Raw genomic sequence first — 19728 nt, 5'->3', positions numbered from 1 at the left:
GCGATTTTTTTCGCCCGTGTGAAACCACCCTTAGGTCTGTCTCACACGAGCCTCTGTAAAAATGCAACATTTTTTACGCAGCGTTTTACTGCATGCAGAGCTGCATTTAAGGCCCCCTGTCCACGACCGAGACGGAATATTGCTAGCGATATTCTGCCGCAGCGGAGGAGCCGGGAGCGCTGACAGGTCTCCGAGGTGAGCCTATCTGACAGATAGGCTCGCTGCAGAGAATCGTGGCAATCGCAGCATGCCACGATTTAAATCCCGCAAGCGGGGAATCGCTATGATTCTCCGCTCGTGGACACCGGTGCTGTGCTTTCCACAGAAATGCTATGGAAAGCTTTGCAGAGCGTGATCTGCAGGCGATAAATCGCCCGCAGATAGGCTGCCTTGCTGCCTTTTTGTGTGCATTTGCCTGCGTTTTTCCTGTGCATATTTGCGCAGTAACAAGCAAGCTGATGATGTCACAACTTTCTTTTCCCCTCCTCGTGGCATAGTAACCTACTAAAAACACATAGAAAAACGCAGTATTATGTGTACGATTATGTATTTACTGCAGTTTTTTTACGTAATCCATTCATTTCAATGGGCGATGTAGTTAGTGAAATACGCACTGCAATGCCAAAAATAGAGATTGCAGTGTGTGATTTTGCATGCGTTCAAACGCTGTGCAAAAACGCTAGTGTGAGAGGCTTAATTGAAATGCATGGAGCCTTAGTGCCGCGTATTACGCGCACATGAAAAACGGGTGTAATATGTGGTATAAAAACGCCTGTGTGAGAGTAGCCTTAGTCCTCATTCACATGAGCGTTTTTACATAGCTATTTAGCCGCGATAAAACGTCGATGGAAAATCGTGACCATGTGAAGCGTTGGATTCCAATGCATTCATTAACATGAGCGATTATTGGTCTTGGTTTTGACGCCAATTTTTCACACTGCGTCAAACGATAGGACTCTTGACCTATGTTTTGATGAAAAATGCTGTAAGCTCCCATTGACTTCTATGGGAGCTGAAAAAAAGGGAGTTTACCTGCATCCGGCGCTCGAAAAAGAAGACAGTTGGCTCTGTTTAAGCTATTAGAAGTTATTCCAAAGATTTCTGAATTCCATGCTGCTGCGTATTTTTCTGGCGATACAACCGTATATGAGAAGGCGCTAATTAAGTTTGGGACTTGTTTGTGGCTATTCTTCATTTATACTATTTTTGGCAGCGATTCGCGCAGCGTGAAAGTGCATACGCTCGTGTTAATGAGGCCTTAATGTGTATTTTAATTGGTTGATAGAAATGGGGCGCAATAACTTTTTTCAATGTAATTGTCCTTAGCATTAGAAATATGGCATCTTTGCATTGCGCTGTGAGATCCTATAGTTAACCACCACTGATGGCAAATACTACTTTACTCTTCGTCTTTACTACTGCAGATATAACAATTATTGTTAAGATTGATAATTTCCTCTTTCTTTACAGTGATCTTTGGATCTATAACCCTAAACTGCTGTGGTGAACAAGCTTGGAAAAGAAAAATGCTCTTGAACATGCTGCAGCTCTGAGCCAGCAGGCAGGAGTGCGCTGCAGATCGCAAGCAGCAGATGAATTGATACATGACTTCCCTTCTCATAGAGACATCACTCCTCTTCTGCACACCTTTCCCTGCAGTCCTGCTAGCAGACTCCCTCCCTCGCTGGCCCTTCCCTCCGCACACGCCTCTCACTGGGACAGCTAAAGAAAACTGCACACTTAGAATGTGAGTCAGTGGCTTTGGGTCAGCATCTGCTTTGGAAGGAAACCCTAGACCTCAGACTCCATGACAGTCCGTGACACTCTGCTGGAATACTGATGCCACCTATCACCTTTCACATCTTGTTTCTTCCTTTCTATATACGACCTTAGAATTGTACTTTCAACAACAACATCCACCCTGCAGGCTTTGGAATAAGGAGACCTATTTTTGGGGAGGGGTATCCCCTACTGGAAGGGTGCCAGCCTCCCTGCTATTCACTATCTGAGAAGATCTGACAGCTGCTATATACATGTTCCACCTATTCTCCCTTGGACTACAGGATGAATCTTGGGGGTCTGCTAATGTCTATTTGGCTTCTGCATGTGGTTCATACTGAGGTAAGAATGACTGAAACGTTTTCTTAGAATCTTTAAGATTTTGAGTAAGTGCACATCGTCGTAGGTCATCAATAAGCAACCTATGAATAGTATGAATATTCAGTTATTTCTTCAATGCTTCTGTAGGAATCAGTTTAGCCCAGTTTGTTGTACCTGGCAAATCGATTCTTGAAACTATTGATTCTTATTGATTTGCAAATCAACTGGATTTTCGGCAAACCTTAATCCCCAAGATCTAATATACCACAAATTACCATAGCCATCCTCACTTTTGTATTTCAAGTTTATCATTCTGTACGTATTCCTAATTACTCCAGAGAAAAGATCAGATTCAAGATACGTTCATAAACTGAGGTTTGCCATATTGTAGCAGTTTTAATGCATAAGTAGTTATGAGCAGGATCTTGTCTGCACCTGAAGAATGGAGAGTACAGATTGTGCACCGCTCTCTTATTATAATGGTTGTTCATGTTCCACCTGGGCATTAACATGGAAAGTGTTGGATGCCACTTGTAGAGGTGACCTGCAGAGTCCCACAGCACCTGCCAGCAATGTCTGTGTGTGTATGCGGAAGTGGGTGTATGGCCAGCTGCCTAGAACACACTATATGTGCATCCTCAGGGAGAGTGAGGAGGGCAGGTTACATTACAACATGCACACATGCCTTGCAGGCAGGGAGAGAGCAACTTGGAAGGAGGAATACAAATACAAGAGAAGTTGCAAAATAGGACAGAGGGAAATATATCTGGAATTACATGCAAGACATAAGCTAGGTGTGCAGATGCCATCTGTTAAAAGTAGACTTATTCTGTATAGTCTGAGTTGCTCAATGCAGAAGTGCTGAGTTTGCTACGGATCATATCAAAATGTGCTGCTGTGGTTTTTTTTATGGAAATTAATGTAAATGTACAGAGTTATTTTAACTCGTTCAAAGGAATGTAACAATCAATCAAAATTTATATATGTCTGAAAACCTTTTTGTAATGCTCCCAAGGATTTCATTTGGTGCTATCAATGGTCAAATCAGTCATCTTTGTTTCTGACCAAGCTGTTTAACCACTTCTTTGAAGAGAAAAAAATAATAAGGGCTCTCTTACATGAGCGTATTTTACTGCACGCCGTGTGAATATCTCGCGCACAGGAGCACGCAGCAAGTATTTGCCAACAATACCCATGCACTATGCGCACCTAATATGGCTAAAATAGTGCATGCCGCAAGTTTTTTCTTGTGTGTGCATTTTTCACGCTGTCTGTGAGAGGCACAATTTACAGCCAATGTGAGACTGGTACTGTGTATTACTCACGTAAAAACTGAGCACATAATACGTAGTATCATACACTCCTGTAAGAGAGTCCTTATATCCCTATGCCCTAAAAAAAATAAAATAAAAAATTGTGTTTTCATTGAGGATGCAGCTTGATTTTAGGGGTGCACACTGTAAATCCCACCCTATACTAATGTGCTTCAGGGCCACTAAAGATATGTACAGCCTTGTACCAATAAATAGACAGGACCAGACTCCCATCTCATCAAGAATTAGCTCATCCCTAGGCACTAGCTGCCAGAAGCATGGGGCAGTAACCACACGTTCTTTGGATGACTTCCAGTACAGGTGCATTATGTCAGGCTGTCTGGACCTCCTGTCTACTCAAGCCTTCCTCTTTGTTTCTTTGTTCATTGAATGTTTATTTTACCTTTAGTAGGACATCTTTAGCTCAGATTATAAATTTTGCCATTTTTATCTAGGACATACACATGCATATATTATTCGTTTCAGGTTCTTCTTGTCATACTTAATATCTTAGTCGCGTAGTGCAGAGTGGTAGTTTTGTCTAGCCCTCTCGGCTCTTGCAATGTTTCAGACTTTTACTCTATTCCTAGTTGCAAGAGTTCCCAAAACTTTTCACTTTCCACGTTCAGCCCTCTCACCTCTCTCCACCAGGGCACTACGTTTCTTTGAAGAACAATAGCTGGCATATCTCCCTACAGTCCTAGTATTTCTTTCCTAGAAAGGTTGTCTGCCAAAATTTTCTTTGTCCTGGCTTGTTGAGCCTCTGGGTTGGGATTTTCTCTCTGTGAGAACTAAGTATTGAGTACTTTATTAGGTGGAGAATGGTCTTGAGAAATGTGGTACTTAAAGGGGTTGTCTTACAATTGACTTTTATCACCTATCCATAGGATGTGATACAAGTCTGATTGTGGGGAGTCTCACAGCTGAGACCTCTACTGATCCTCTGAACCATGGTCCTATTTCTCCCACTTCTCATCACTGCCGGACTGGTGAAATGACCCGCTTTGATGTCACATGAAATGGAGTGATAGCCATGCATGCGCTATAGTAACATAGTAACATAGTATGTAAGGCCAAATGAAGACAATATCCATCTAGTCCAGCCTGTTATCCTCCCGTGTTGTTGATCCAGAGGAAGGCACAAAACCCCAAGAGGCATGAGCCAATTAGCCCTTTTGGGGAAAAAATTCCTTCCCGACCCCCTAATGGCAATCAGACTAATCCCTGGATCAATCCCTAATAGTTCCTACCTGCCTGTATACCCGGATTAACAATTAACCTAAGATTTATAACCTATAATATCCTTCCTCTCCAGAGAGACAACCTATCCCCTTTTAAACTCCTCTGTGGATTTTGCCATCACCACATCCCCAGGCAGAGAGTTCCACAGTCTCACTGCTCTTACAGTAAAGAACCCTTTCCTGTGTTGGTGATGAAACCTGCTTTCCTCTAGACGTAGCAGATGCCCTCTTGTTACCGCTATGGCACTCCATTCATTGTAATGAATGGTATGGCAAAGCTCATGAGCGGCCATAGCTACATTTACTGCAATGTCACTGAGGGTCAGTTTAAAGATTCCACGGTGATGAAAAGTGGGGGCACAGAACCCCTGTTGTCAGGATTGGTGTATAAGTGATAAATGTCAGTTGTAAGACGAGCCCTTTTATAAATGTTGTCTTCGCCATGTATTGCAAACTAGAGTTTTGTTCCTTACATAAGGCTGTGACTCAAAAATGCTGATATTGGTGAAAAAAAGGTTTCAACTGACTTGGAATGTTTCGGTTTACACAAGTGTTTCCATGGAGTTAGAACTGTGTAATGCTTCACAAATCTTCAGATCCCGATGACATATGGTATATTTAGCTGAACAAAATCTGCTATGAAGCAATCATTCCTGAATTTGAAAGCAAAAATCTCACAGTGTATTACAATAGCAATGCTTAAATATCACTTATCCGCCATGAATACATATACTGCATATTCAATATTTCATGTGGTTGCTGGTGTTTGCTTTTCACTTGTAGACTGGATATGTTTATACTAGTTGCCTGTGATCAATAGTAGCATATGTACTGAGATTACTGCCAATTGTTACTTTGTCTTCAGTTCTACAATGCTCTATGCCTTTAGCGTACACCACATTCATATGCTTACACGCACCTGGCAAGCATCACTTGAAATGATGACAGCTGCAATGTTCATGTATTCATTTTGTAAATAAAATAGTTCAAAATGATGGAAGGCATGGCAGGAAGACAAGCAAAGAATGGATATCCAGCACAATAAAAGGAATAACAGGAACATATATTTACATAGGGTTTATAGCAAATTATTGTATGCCTTGTCTATTAGATACTGTATGGAACAAAATTAGTAGCAAACATCTGTTTCATGGACCAACTGAGAACCATTAGAGTGGTTAAATTAACAATATGTACTATACTATAGGAAAAATCAACTTGAAAATAATTATTAGTATGGTTGGTAGATGTTGGACCAAGTTAAGCCACTGAAGAATTCAAAGAACAGAAACACATAAAAATCATCAGATTGTGAATACGAAAGATGAGTCCATTAATATTTATGTTATGATTCTAGAATATGTGGTCATTATGTTCATCCAATGTCATTGCTGCCACACATAGGCTATTATACCTACAGTAGGTGACTACATAAGAATTCTGTTCTATTCCTTTAACAGGGGGACCCCATTCCAAGTGAGATGTACGAGAAGATCACTGGAGGATCCGTCAAATCCATAGCCGATATAAGAAGGTTGCTGCAGATAGAATCCGTAGGTAAATCTCTACAGAATTGTGTCTGCTGTGGTCCTTCTATTACAATCTGCTATGTGCTAAGAATTCAGTTATACATGTCAATCTCCAAAAAGGGTTGGAAGTTCTAAGTGTCTTTAGGATGACAATACAGAATTTCCTATAACTTGTCCAGTGATATTTTATGTGTAATGATAAATGCACGTTTGTTAACATAGTTAATGTCAGAAGATTATATCTACAGAAGCCTCTGAAGGTTGTGAATAAACCAATAGTCTAATAGAACTGATCTGTTGAATTATGTTAGTTACAATTCTAGTCAATGTTGATAAACAAGTATAAAATGCATTGATTAGTATGAGGAGCTCCATAACTGATTCAGTGTAGATATTGTTGACACCATTCCAGGAGAAACTTGGGTCTTTTTCTTTGACTTTCACATAACGGGCTGCTAATATTGACATTAGCCATAATTCAGTCATGTTCTGTACATACTGTGTGTTATTCACCTTTTATCAGCATGTCAGTGCATGAATATTTCTAGGAACCAGGTGTCTAAAATTATTTGCAAGTTACAATATGCAGTCTTAAACACACAGGAATGTAATGGCCTCAATTATAATCTAGATAGGTTTGGAGAACAGTTTTCACCTTAGTGGAGGGGTTAATGATCATAGCACATAGAGCTGGCCTGAGAGTGCATGAAGTCATGCCAGGAGAACAGTGTTTGCAATACATCAGAGTTTGCTATGCTGTACAGCGACCTCCCTCCTTGCTATTGTCTCCTTGCGCACGTCAGACCCCTGCACTCCGCTATCTGTGTCTGGACACAACTTCCCCTCTTTGTCTGATGTGCCAGTCTCAAACTCTGGCTTGTGCTTGAAAAGAATTCCTTGCACTCCCTCCCCCTTCGCACTACTCACCCTCTCATTTCTAGACTTCGGCCAGCTGCTGCAGCTGTATGGGCTATTAATACCCACCAGGCACATCAACCTTCAACCTGGCAGTGCCAGTGAGAATCTGGCATGAAATAATGAGAGCTGGCACGTAGTGGCATAGGAGGTCATATAAGTTAGGTGTGGATTCCTTTAGTTTTTCTATATTGTCTAAAGGCCCTTGTACAATGGGAGATTTACAGTGGGTGAATAACAATAATTGGGTAGCAAGGGAGGTGCTGGTGTGGCATATGCCTTGGGTGCTGAGTGACAGGTGGGAACCAGCAAGCCAATTTGCCTTTGTCAGGGTACTTAGTTGCAGAGCTTGAAAGTAGATCTTTGCCCTTGCTGAAGAAAAGCCAAGCTATATTTACTTTATTGTGGGTGCAATGTCAATTTATCATTCAGTCATGTTCCCTTAAACGGATTAAAAATCTTAACATTTCCTTCCTGGATAAATAATAACATTTGGGTGGATTGTAACAAGTGAATGACATTTTTTATTCTCTATCTCACCATGCCATTGCCCATGTTCTTTACCTCAAGACAGGCTCTTCTAGTGGATTCGCGTTCTGGCCCAACAACAGGGCCCATGAGAATCAGTTAAATCTGAAATACATTTTTTTCACTTCCCACTACGATCTATCACTTCTTTCAGTAAAAGCTGACCATACGCATTAGACAAATGTAGACTGAACTATTGATTTCAGTGGCATTGGATGACAATGTACTATGGATAAGGGCAGTACGACAGTCCCTAAATATATGCTCTCAGCAACAGCTATGTATGGCTGGCATATTCTGAGAATAACTTTACTAATGATATCATCAGTGTACAAAGTGGACACACATATGTTTTGTATAGCTGTAGAGTGAGTGTTCACTTCCTCTGGAGGGCCTGGAAGTAGCCATAATTTATTTTGAAGAATATTTTTGATTTGCTATATAATACAATAGTTAAACATTTGAGACAGTAGTTTTGCCAGATTAGTTTCTACAACCTTTGTCAAAAATATCAAGCACCTAGAAGGGTTGTTGTTTTGGTTCAAAACTCAGCATGCAGTTCCATCTCAGGCAGAAATGCAAATGAGGAGTTGTGGTGTGATTAGATGAACGGTCTTGTCACCTGAGGCCCTAAAAGTGGTTCCCCTCTTGGTCTATAAAAGGCTCTCAGAGGCTCCTTGTGTGTAGTGACCTCTTCTTCCGCTTGTGTAGAGCTTGTTGAGTACTAGACGCCTCTACGACACAATCAAAGAGATTTCACACAGTTATCAGAGTCTGAGAGGGGTGCATTATTGGAATGTGAGAAGCTGGATTGTCGAATTGTCCAGACTGTTAGGAAGTGTTGGGACCAGTGGATGTGTGAGGGCACACACAAGGCACCTGAGTTCAGGACGCCTTCGACAGACCACCAGTAGAGTGGATCGTCTGATCATCCGACAAGCATGAGCAGCTCCAACTGTTTCATTGTCCGCTATCCAGAGAGAGGTGGCACCATTATTACAGGCCCTTTGTTTGTCGGAACCATTTCCAGGCACTTGACTGAAGGATATTTGGTCTCAAGGCACCCATTACATGTATGGCCTTTGACACCCACTGTCATCCCCATTTGCAGTGGTGTCATGAACAATTAAACTGGACTGCTACGAAGTGGAACCAGGTTGTCTTCAGTGATAAATCCAGGTTTACTTTGGGCACTAACGATGACTGTGTTTGTGTCTGGAGATCTAAGGGTGAGTGCCTCAATCCTGGGGGTCATCTCATACGACTGTCAGTCACCCCTTGTGGTATGAGGGACAGTGACAGCTCAGCAATATATTCAGGACATCCTACAGCCACATGTGTTACTCTCATGGTGGCTTACAAAAGGCATTTTCTAGCAGGATAATACTTGGCCATACAGAGCAAGGGTGCCACAGGAATGTCTCCACAACATTGTCACACTTCCATGGCCTGCCGGTTGCCAGATTTGTTACCAAATAGAACAAGTATGGACAATATTGTCCACCAATTTCGACAGTCTATGCGTTTTCACAATCTGGAGGCTCAGTTAGAGTAAATGTGGACAAATATGCTGCAGAATACCATACGAAAGTTGTATGCCTTCATGCCCGTCCATATCACATCTTGTATCCAAGCCAGAGGTGGTACAATAGTGTACTAGAGCCTCCATGCCCCCGTATCACATCTTGTATCCAGGCTAGAGGTAGTCCAACAGGGTATTAGAGCCTCTATGGCTGCCCTATCACATCTTGTAACCAAGCTAGTGGCAATACAACAGGGTACTAGAGCCTTCATGCTGACCCATATCACAACTTGTATCCAAGCTAGAGACAAACAAACAGACCACTAGAGCCTCTATGCCCATCCGTATCACATCTTGTATCCAAGCTAGAGGTGGCCCAAAAGGGTACTAGAACCTCCATGCCTGCCAATATAACATCCTGTATCAAAGCTAGAGATGGCACAACAGGGTATTAGAGCCTCCATGCCCACCCGTATCACATCTTGTATCCAAGCTAGAAGCGGCCCAACAGGGTACTAGAGCTTCCCTTGTAGTGTTCAGTTTTCCACAAGTTATCCTTTTGCTCTGATATTGTAATCACTTACTTATATCAATGTTACAATTACACAGAGAAACTTTCATTCGATTCCAACAACTCCTTCTAGATACTTGATTTTTTTTTACAATGAGTGTACGTAGAAAGGGTCATTCCATGATATGTGTCATGCACTGTGTAAGCAGCGTGCTTGCGGACAGCCAGACCCCAGCGTCTCCTATTCAGTGTTTGTCCTTGGTGTGTTCTCATACAGTCAGGGTGTGGTAAGCAGCTGTTTTGGAAACAGCTTTCTAAGTACAGTATTACCTAAAATTTGAATAATAGCTATTGTTTCATATTATTCCTTTCCCAGAAAGGGAATTTTCATATTAAAACAGTTCAAACAAAATGCTAACAAAGTTAATCACTGGCTCTTTAGACAATGTAACTAATTATCTAGTTATCTTTTCTTATTGAATAGCTTTTTTGCCCCCTTATTTAAAAAAAACTCTAAGTCTACATGTGCTGCTATACCTCCAGGGATGTAATGTATATTTAAATGACATTTATTAGCAAACTGACTAGATATGTGCTGCAGGGTAGTCATATGTAGTGATGACAAATATACTATTGTTATTTCTTTTATGACATTGTTGCTTGTAATGTGTTCAATAAAAAGTACTAATGATAGCGATGATAACCCAAGTTGAAATAAATTATACAAACGTTGTGTAGCTCCATAAAAGTGTAATTAAAAGTCCAAATAGGAAATTACCTTGAAAAGTGGGTAATTCTGCATTGCGATGAGTGCTCTTTGTTGTATATTTTGCAAGGAACAGATCTGTTTTCGAACTCACTTGGGTTCTTTCTTAATAGTGTTGTGACCCCAAGTGTCAGAGTGCCATTATCCTTGATCATTTGGTGTAACTCAGTGTTTTTTATTCTGGGATTCCAATTGCCAGGTTGTCATTGTTCTGGGTTCATTAGTGTAGGTCAGTATGTCATTATTATGAGGCTCCAAGTGTCAGCATGCCTTTGTTTGTGGCCAGTACTCTCTCTCATTTCATCATTATACTAGGACTCCAAACGCCAGTGTATCATTGAACGTAGACCCTAAATGTCAGTGTGCCATTCTTGTTGGACCCTAAATGTCATTGTGTCACAGCATGTCATTGTCCTGGGACCTTAAATGCCAGTGTATTATTTTTTCATAAAACCAAAAGGTTAGGGGTAATGCATTTTTTAAGAAATAATGTTGTGATTCCGCCTACACACAAAAAAGAGCAAAACTACAATTAGCACCCAGATTGCATATCATAGACATAATAATCATATTCACAAAATCCGATAAGTTATGTCTACTAAATATATTTTCATATTTGAAACACAATTGGAGACATCATATTGAAATAATAGCAAGCTGGAAAAAATTGTGCCATACACTATTAGAAGCCCAGCTGCAATACATGACTAGTGGCTTCCATATGCCTGCTGGTTGTTCCACGGAATCTCTCAGCAGGTTGTGTTTTCACTAGAGCCGGATTCTTTAGGGAAAACAGTGATATCATTCCATTCAGAGTCCGTCCCCTTGGCATTGCTTTCCTTTGTAAATGTTTCAATCACTTTTACTTAGATTTTTGGAGAGTGCCAAAAATACCATTTAAGGGTTGACTTTAATTCTGCAGCTGTAGTTTACACAGATCAGTCCTAAGCTCTCACTCACGACCTGAAGGTTGCTGGTTCAATCCCTATGTGGTTCAGGTTGCCGGCTCAAGATTGACTCAGCCTTCCATCCTTCTGAGGTTGGTAAAATTAGTATCCAGCTTGCTGGGGGGTGAAAGATGACTGGGGAAGGCAATGGCAAACCACCCCGCAAAAACAGTCTGCTAAGAAAACGTTATGGTGTGACGTCACCCTAAGAGTCAGTCATGACACGGTGCTTGCACCAGGGGACTTTAACTTTTCATGACCCGAAGATTTCGAAGCTCATGGTAGATGGCCATCATGGAGATTTACATCCATATACAGTTGATCTCTAAAAAGTGTAAGGAACCTCATTAGTCATTTAGTAAGAAAACATCCAGCTCTGCTGTCAAACAAAATGTATGTACTGAGGAATATAACAGATTCACTTTACAAGCTGTTAAACTTTTAATATCAGGATCTGGAGTCATATCATCTGACTAATCCATACCACAACATTTGGTCCATGCCCCAAGATTAGTAGTGTCATGCGATTCTTTTATGAAGAGGGTCATTTGTTGTGCCACACAATGTAAATTTCATGTGATTTCTTGAGTCATACTTTAATAGAAGTCAACTTCAGTCTGCGATCCTTTCAGTATGAGAACTAAAGCAAATTGTGTCTTTGGTGTTAGAATCACCTTCTTTAGGTCTCAGGAATTGAAGAAATTGTGGCAGCATTCACGGGTGTAGAAAAAGCAGTAGCAAACTTTTATTCTCACATGGTAAAACAATAGCGACGTTTCGATCCCCAATCGGATCTTTGACAATCTTTGACAAAGATCCGATTGGGGATCAAAACGTCGCTATTGTTCTACCATGGAAAAATAAAAGTTTGTCACTGCTTTTTCTACACCCGTGAATGCTGCCGCAGTTTCTTCAATTCCTGATATGACAATACGGATTAGGTCTGGTCCGTGAGTGGTTGTTGCATCGCTTGGAAGGATCCAACCACAGGAGTGTTATTTCTTTATATGCTGCTGGTACCTTTGTTTATATATTTATTCTTCTTTAGGGCCCAGTCAGACGAGCGGATATACGCGCATTTTTCCGCACGGAAAAAAAATGCACCGCATGTGCAGGCGAAAATCCGCACCAACCAAAGATAGAACATATGGGTGGCAATGGTTGTGGTCATGCGGATTTTTTCCCGCACACGCATTGTTTTTTTCCGCGCTGAAAAACGTGCGAATCTCCGCTCGTCTGACTGAGGGCTCAATCTGATGTAATGTCTTTTGCAATCTGACCTTGAATCATTAATGTTATTTCCTACCAAATAATATTTCTGATACAATTTAATTTTAACTTGTGTCTTCCATAGTAGATGAGGAAGAGGATGTATATGAGCTAAACAGGAATGCTACAAGAAGCCTGCCTTGGGGCAATTCCAGCCACTCCCGGGTCATTCGTAGCGTAGGTAAGAAAGATTGTCTGGGCTAAGCTATTCCACAGTAACTACGAGGTGTAATTGAGGAGTGACATTGTGCATTCTGATTTTACTGATAACTACTAACTTCATAATTACACCAATGCTTATATATTAGTTCATAGCTCTGATGTTACAGGTTAAAACAATGCCATATTACACTTAAATTGCACAACTCTATACCAGACAATTCTGTTACCTCTTCTGTGGCTTAGAATATTGAAATTTTTTCTTGGGAGTTTGCGTAACTGACTGATGAGTTTATTCTTTTAGATGCAGAACAAGCTGAGCTTGCACAGTGCAAAACAAGAACAGACGTTTTTGAAATTACCCGGAATTTGGTTGATCCAACCAATGCTAACTTTATAGTTCAGCCATCATGTGTGGAGGTGCAAAGATGTTCAGGATGCTGCAACTCAAGGAACATGAAATGCGTGCCACTTCGCATACATATCCGTTATGTCAAGGTAACTTAGTGGCACCTGACTTAAGTCTATGTGCATGATTTAAATGCATATTTAAATATAACCACCCTTGGCCACAATTGTGCTGCTAGAATCACCTCTCTTCATGTTGTCAAACCGCTAGCGGCAATGTTTGCTTCAATTTCTAGAAGATGTTTGCTAGCAATATGCAAACTATATATTGCTGCTATTCTCAGTATCTTGGCATACCTGACCATTACTAAAGAACAACTTAAAAATCAATTAAAGCGTACCTAAGTTGTCAGCAAGTTTTCTAAAATATACCAGATTCTCCTTACCCTTTCATTTTCTGCTTTTTTCCACACTGTTTTATGTCTATAAGTTCTGATTTTCAGGTGGTCTGCCCCAGTTTTCTGTTGCTTTGCTGTCTGCATTGCACATGTAGCAGGTGTAGCATTCTGCAAGTAGTTCACTGTCCTGACTTCCTTGCCTTTACATCCCATGCTGCATCGCACTGTCTCTAGTCCATCCAGCTGTGAAGCAATATCTAAATATCCACCCCTCTGCCTTCCCAGGACGATCAGGCATTTAGAGACATTCTGGACAAATGATTAGTAAACCCACTATAATGTGTGTGTGTGTGTAACATGTGCACACACTGACACATGCCCCCATGGTATAACAGAAAGAGAGACAGCGACTGTGGAGATCGTTATTACAGTGTCTGCAGATCTGTCAGCCTGCAGTCTGTCAGTGCATGGGAGCTGCCTGTGAAGATAGACTCTCCCTCTGTTGCTATGGAAATATCCCTGTATCCTTGTTACTATGGAAGCTCCGAACCTAACAGACAGTGGATTGCAGAAAAGCTGAAAGGAAGACCCCTAGTGGCAGACACTTCAAACATGATTTAGACCCAATGTCCACGGGTGGATTTGATTTGTAGAATGCGCACAGGGGAACCTGTGTGGGAGATCCGCAAATCAAGCCGCCCATAAGGAAGCATGGGCATCTGCAACTTAATTAAAGCATGCGGATTGGTTTTGCCGAGTTTTTGGTTCGCAGAATGCTCTATTTTTGTGCAGCTCCGGTATGGACGGCTTCCATTGAAGTCAATGGAAGCTGTCCAATCTGTGGGAAAGCAGGAGATTAAAAAAAAAAAATCTGTACTGCGCATGTCCGACGGCGAGCTGTGTGGACCATCTGCAGTACAGAAACCCCAGAAGTACAGAGGCCTGCATGGATGCTGCCTGCCCACGCATGTATGCAGGGTCCACGGCTGCAGACAGTGTGAGAATCCGACAGGCCCGTGGATATGAGGCCTTACAGTGATAAAACAATAAAATATTTAATGCAAGTATGCTATATAAATGATGAGACTAATACAAGCTAGTAGATGAGCAGATGTTTTCTGAAAAGTTAGTGCCCCTTTAAGGCACTGATTGTACTTTTTGTAGATTAAAGTATTGCATATATCATAATTATGAAATGGATAGTCAGGCAATGCAGTGCTGCAATCAACAATTATAATGGAACAGGCATGATAAGAAAATATTGTATGATTTATTAGTGAACCGTTATGGTACCTGCAAACTACTCTGCAAATTGCTGAAAAACATTCACAATCACTAAAAAAAACTAAATAATGTATCTTCAAATTCGATATCCCTCCTCAATTCCATAAAATAAAAGCTATGTTATATTTGACATGCTGCCAAACTTCCTGCCAGTGTGAAGTGCTAACCGTGCTGCTAAGTTCATGGGCACTTTTGACATAATGTTTTTAAATGACTACAAATGTCCGGTCACAAAGACCATAATGAAATAAAGGTATTTACATTTGTAGATGGATATTTAAGAGAAAAGCACTGAGTTATCCCTATCAACACTCTACTGTGTTGTAACAGACTCTCTCTCCCATTGTGCTGCTAATGCACCCCCACTGTTGGGGGAACTTTCCAGGAAATCATTGTGCTTTGGAAAAGGTGAGTATTTTATGGAACATTCCTGGCTGGATATTTGTGTGATGGAATATGAAGTTGAGCAGTGGAAAGATCTACTACATACAGTGTGATCATTCAGTGTAATGGGAGCCCCCTATAGCATAGACTGCCTCAGCCAGTGTCATTTAATAAACTTGAAGTATCTACTAATAGCACAGAGTAATGACTTATGACATCTTGGAATAAGTAGTAAACAGCTTAATGGTTTATAGTGTGTTGCAATGTCTGAAGCTGTATTAGTAACTGTTCTCTTGATACAGGTAAAGAAGATTGTGATTCGAGGAAAAAAGAAGGAGGTCTTAGATGTACCAATTCCATTAGAAGACCATGTGGAGTGCAAGTGTGAGCCTGTCAATCCTGTATCTATAAGAATTCACCACACTGTTAATGAACACAGGATGACTGCAAGTAATTGTTATCCCTTTCTTTTATTGTTTTTTATTTTTCTGATAGCTACATCTTCAAAGGGGTTATTCAGCTGTAAGCTACTAATGGCCTATCCTTAGGATAGGCTAGTAGTAGTTTGCCGATCAGCTGTTTGCACTCATGCACTGAACTGATTTCTGCAGGAAGCAGACAGCTCCGTTCACACTGTAGTGGCCAGGCTTGGTATTGTAGGGCAAGTTCTAATTCATTTCAGTGGGAACTTGGCCTGTAATACCAAGCCTGACCGCTGCACTGGCAGAGGAGCTGTCTGCTTCCTGCAGAAATCATTTCAGTGCACAAGCCCACCAGCCCAGAGAACAGCTAAAAGATAGGAGACCTGAGTGACAGAACCCTGCTAGTCTACTACTCATGGCCTATCCTGAGGATAGGCCATTCATAGTGTACAACTGGTCAACCCCTTTAACACTAATGCTCTTTGAACTGTGATTTATTCTTCCTAATTGTTTATCATAGGGGTAACTGCAACTACTCCACCTCCAACCACTATAACTCATAAAGCGGAGTCTCAACTACGACCGTTGAAACGAAAAAATAGAAAATTCAAGCACCTACCCAGCAAGAAGGAGCAGAGATACCTCCTGTCCACGTAGTGACTTGGGAATGGTTCTTTGTATCAGTTACTGAGCAGGTGAGATGTGATACTTTACTCCTAATTAATACCACATTAAATTAATCCTAAAACCTTACAACAATTACTTGTAGGTTTATGTATATCAGAATGGCATATAAAATCCTTTAGTCTTTAATGACTTGAACAATTGCAGTAACAATCATTTAAATCTGCATCACAAATTAACATCGTTATGAGATTACCTCCAAATATCTAAGCATAATTTATGCAGCCTTCAGGCCTGTTTAATTGTATTATATCATTTTATGTCATGGCAGCTAGTGATATCATAGGATTCAGAAGCAGATAACAGACTACTTTAAATTTACTGGTTTCAACAGGTCATCCTACTGTTTCTGTACAGCACAGATATAAAATCTCCAACAGTGAATGTTAAAACCTGTATTTCAAAAAATGTTCGCCTGTCAGGCCAACAATCAACCATTAGCAAGAAATATATGTTTTATAATATAAAATACACTGATCAGATATAATACCTGTATTAAAACACACCTGCTTAATGTTAGGTATCAAAATAGCTCTGTTCCTTAGATGTACGGACTCCATAATTCCCTTATGAAGGTGTCTTGTGGTATCTGGCACCAAAATATTAAGAGTTTTTGCAGGCAAAAACTTGATGGCCCATGCTCAGGATAAGTCATCAGTAGTAGCAGAAAATGTGATTCATCGGACCAGCCCACCTTCTTTCATTGCTCCATCATCTGGTTCTTATGCACCCATGCCAATTGTAAGTGCTTTTGGTGGTAGATAAGGGTCGGCATGGATCTCTGACCAGATGTGGTTATGCAGGCCCATACTCTGAATTCCATAATTGCCTTGTGTTTTCGGACACCTTTCTGTCATTACCAACTTACTGTTGCTCTTCTATGGGACTGAAGCTGATAGGCAAGTCTTTGGCTTCCCATGTGCTTTAATGAAACCTTAGGACCCATGACCCTGTCACCGTTGCACCAGTTGTTCATCCTTGGACCACTTTTGGTAGTGCTAACCACCTCACTAGCTTTTGATTTGGAGCTGCTTTAAGTCATCATTTCTAGCTTTCTAGCCATCATAATTGCACCCTTGTCAAAGTCATTAAGATGCTTATGTATACCTATTTTTTATAGTTCCAAAATAGCAACTTCATGAACGTACTGTTCAGTTGCTACCTAGCACATCTCACCCCTGAGATGTGTACCATTGTCACAAGACAATCAATGATATTCACGTCAACTGTTAATAGTTTTCATGTTATGGGTGATCAGTGTAAGTTGTAATTGTAACATTCAATTGTTTTTCCCAGTGTTACAATAATGGACCTTGTTCTACCTTTGACACTTTGTTCAATGTAATATAGCCTAAATATACTTCTATATTTTTCTCAGGATGCACAGCAAGATGAAATTTGGCCCCCATGGGGTCCATCAACTTCAGACTGGATGTTTCAAATGCTGGACTTGGTGCCGCTGGTGCTTTACAGAAACAAAAAAGACTGTTTTCCATTTGTTCCCACTGCTCCGCTGCCCATTTCTGTTCCTTCGACAGCAGCAAAGAACTTACTGCCAAATTCTATGATAAAACCTCTGATTTTGAGGGGTTGTGGGAAAAGAATGGGGAACACAAAGCCACTCTTGAACTCACTGGATGTATTTTGTCACCTTATTTAATGTACTTTATGTTGTATTTTTTATATAAATATATACATATTTTTGTAAAAAGTGGTTTCCTTTGCTCAGATTGCACGAGGCAGGACAGAGACTGAAAAATGGGAATGGGACTGAATTCTTAGTGACCTTCATCACCAGAGCCCAGTATTTACGTATTTCTACTATATTTCAACCACTGAGAAGGGGCCACATGTTGGATATACCAGCTGTATTTCTGCTTTAAGCTAATGGACTAAACTATGCATAGGCAACCTGATATTAACCAGCTATAATAGAAAAAGAGATGTAGTTTGACATCCAATAGAGAACTGCAGGTTGTCTCATCATTGACAGTTTTTTCCATATACAATGGCAGAAAACTGTTAACAATTGGCTCCTTTAATTTATCCTTTGTACTGTTTTCCAGTATTTCTGAAATTACTTATCCATCTTTTCCCCATTACTCTGAATTCATTTCTCTTTGCACACAGCTCTGCCTGTCAATAAAAGTGAAAAATATTGATCTATTCTGTAAAGTAATTTATATTCAATATTTAAATTGTACAAAAAAGCCAACCAAATTTCAATTTGTATTAAAAGGGATTACATTTGTATTAAAAAAGACAAGAAAGTTTTTGAATTGATCGTTTTTTCTTTTTAAATGCGACCTTTCAGTTATAGGAAGTGTTCTGAGTTAGGGAGTCATGGGGTTATTCTACAGGTAATCAACCAGCCTGGTCACATGTCTTGGTACTTCAAGCAAGAAATAGGTTATGTCTCCTAAGACGTGAATTGAACTTAAATTGTTTTCTTGCATTCACTAACATGAATACAAATTTGCTTAAATTATATACTGTATATGTTCACATATATACAAATTTAGAGCCAATCATGAACATGAGATTATGATTGCAATTTGCACAGATGTATGTTAGAGGAATCAGGTGTGGCTGTATGCCTTGTCCACATGCCTACAATATAAGGGCTTATTCAGATGACCGTATATCGGCTGCGTTTTCATGCCGAGCCGATATACGGGGTCCTTGTCTGCAGGGGAAGGGGGAGGATGGAAGAGCCAGGAGCAGGAACTGAGCTCCCGCCCCTCGCCACTATTTGCAATAGGAGGGGCGGGATGGGGGCAGGGCTAAGCTTCGGGACTTAGCACCGCCCTGCGACGTCCTTCCCATTGCAAATAGTGGCAAGGGGTGGAGAGGGGGCATGAGCTCAGTTTCTACTCCTGGCTCTTCCATCCTCCCCCCCCCCCACAGACGAGGACACCGTATATCGTCTCAGCGTGAAAACCCAGCCGATATACGGTCCTATGAATGAGTACTAAGGTTGGATTTACTCAGCTGTATGTGTGTTGTGCTCAAGAAAATCAGGCGCAACTTGCATGGGACAGCGCACGAACACCCATCTATATGCTATCCTATTCTTGTAAGTGAAAACGGAGAAGAATGGGACATAGCGATTGTTTTCACACTAATCATTCGTGTGAAAAATTATCTGTCTGACTAAATTATAGGCTATTATGAATGTCGTGGTTAATCTTTGCTATAGGGCTACTTCTCTATGTACACCATAGTATTGTTGAATATTCCAACCATCAAAAATTCATTGTATAAACAATGCATTTTTTGGGTACATTTTTATTTCTATGCAGGCTGTAGCACACACAGCCAGCTAGCTTTAGTTCCACTTTGGTGAAGAGTAGAGTAGAGATGGAAGATATTCAATTCATCGCTTCTTTTCAGAATACCAATTCCTTG

General features: G+C 40.7%; 1 protein-coding gene across 2 annotated transcripts; it reads left to right on the top strand.

Annotated features, from left to right (window-relative positions):
* Positions 1-1584: 1584 nt before the first annotated feature.
* Positions 1585-18593, top strand: PDGFB (platelet derived growth factor subunit B). Of its 2 annotated transcripts, none has more exons than XM_066596388.1 (7): positions 1585-2121; positions 6115-6211; positions 12730-12822; positions 13105-13298; positions 15517-15664; positions 16157-16331; positions 17699-18593. In XM_066596388.1, exons 1-6 carry the CDS (start codon positions 2065-2067, stop codon positions 16291-16293), a joined length of 726 nt encoding a protein of 241 aa, XP_066452485.1. In that variant the 5' UTR covers positions 1585-2064; the 3' UTR covers positions 16294-16331; positions 17699-18593. The 2 variants fall into 2 exon arrangements, with proteins under 2 accessions (XP_066452485.1, XP_066452484.1); XM_066596387.1 differs by having other exon boundaries at positions 1594-2121; positions 12727-12822.
* The last annotated feature ends 1135 nt before the right edge of the window (positions 18594-19728 follow it).

This window comes from Eleutherodactylus coqui, chromosome 3 (assembly GCF_035609145.1).
Source record: "Eleutherodactylus coqui strain aEleCoq1 chromosome 3, aEleCoq1.hap1, whole genome shotgun sequence".
Classification (NCBI taxonomy): Eukaryota; Metazoa; Chordata; class Amphibia; order Anura; family Eleutherodactylidae; genus Eleutherodactylus; species Eleutherodactylus coqui.
This window is presented reverse-complemented; position numbering and strand designations above follow the sequence as displayed.

Coding starts and splice junctions, on each gene's coding strand:
- PDGFB (XM_066596387.1), top strand. CDS start 2,065: ATGAATCTTGGGGGTCTGCTAATGTCTATTTGGCTTCTGCATGTGGTT. Junction 6,212..12,726: donor GCTGCAGATAGAATCCGTAG/GTAAATCTCTAC, acceptor TGTCTTCCATAG/TAGATGAGGAAGAGGATGTA. Junction 13,299..15,516: donor TACATATCCGTTATGTCAAG/GTAACTTAGTGG, acceptor CTCTTGATACAG/GTAAAGAAGATTGTGATTCG.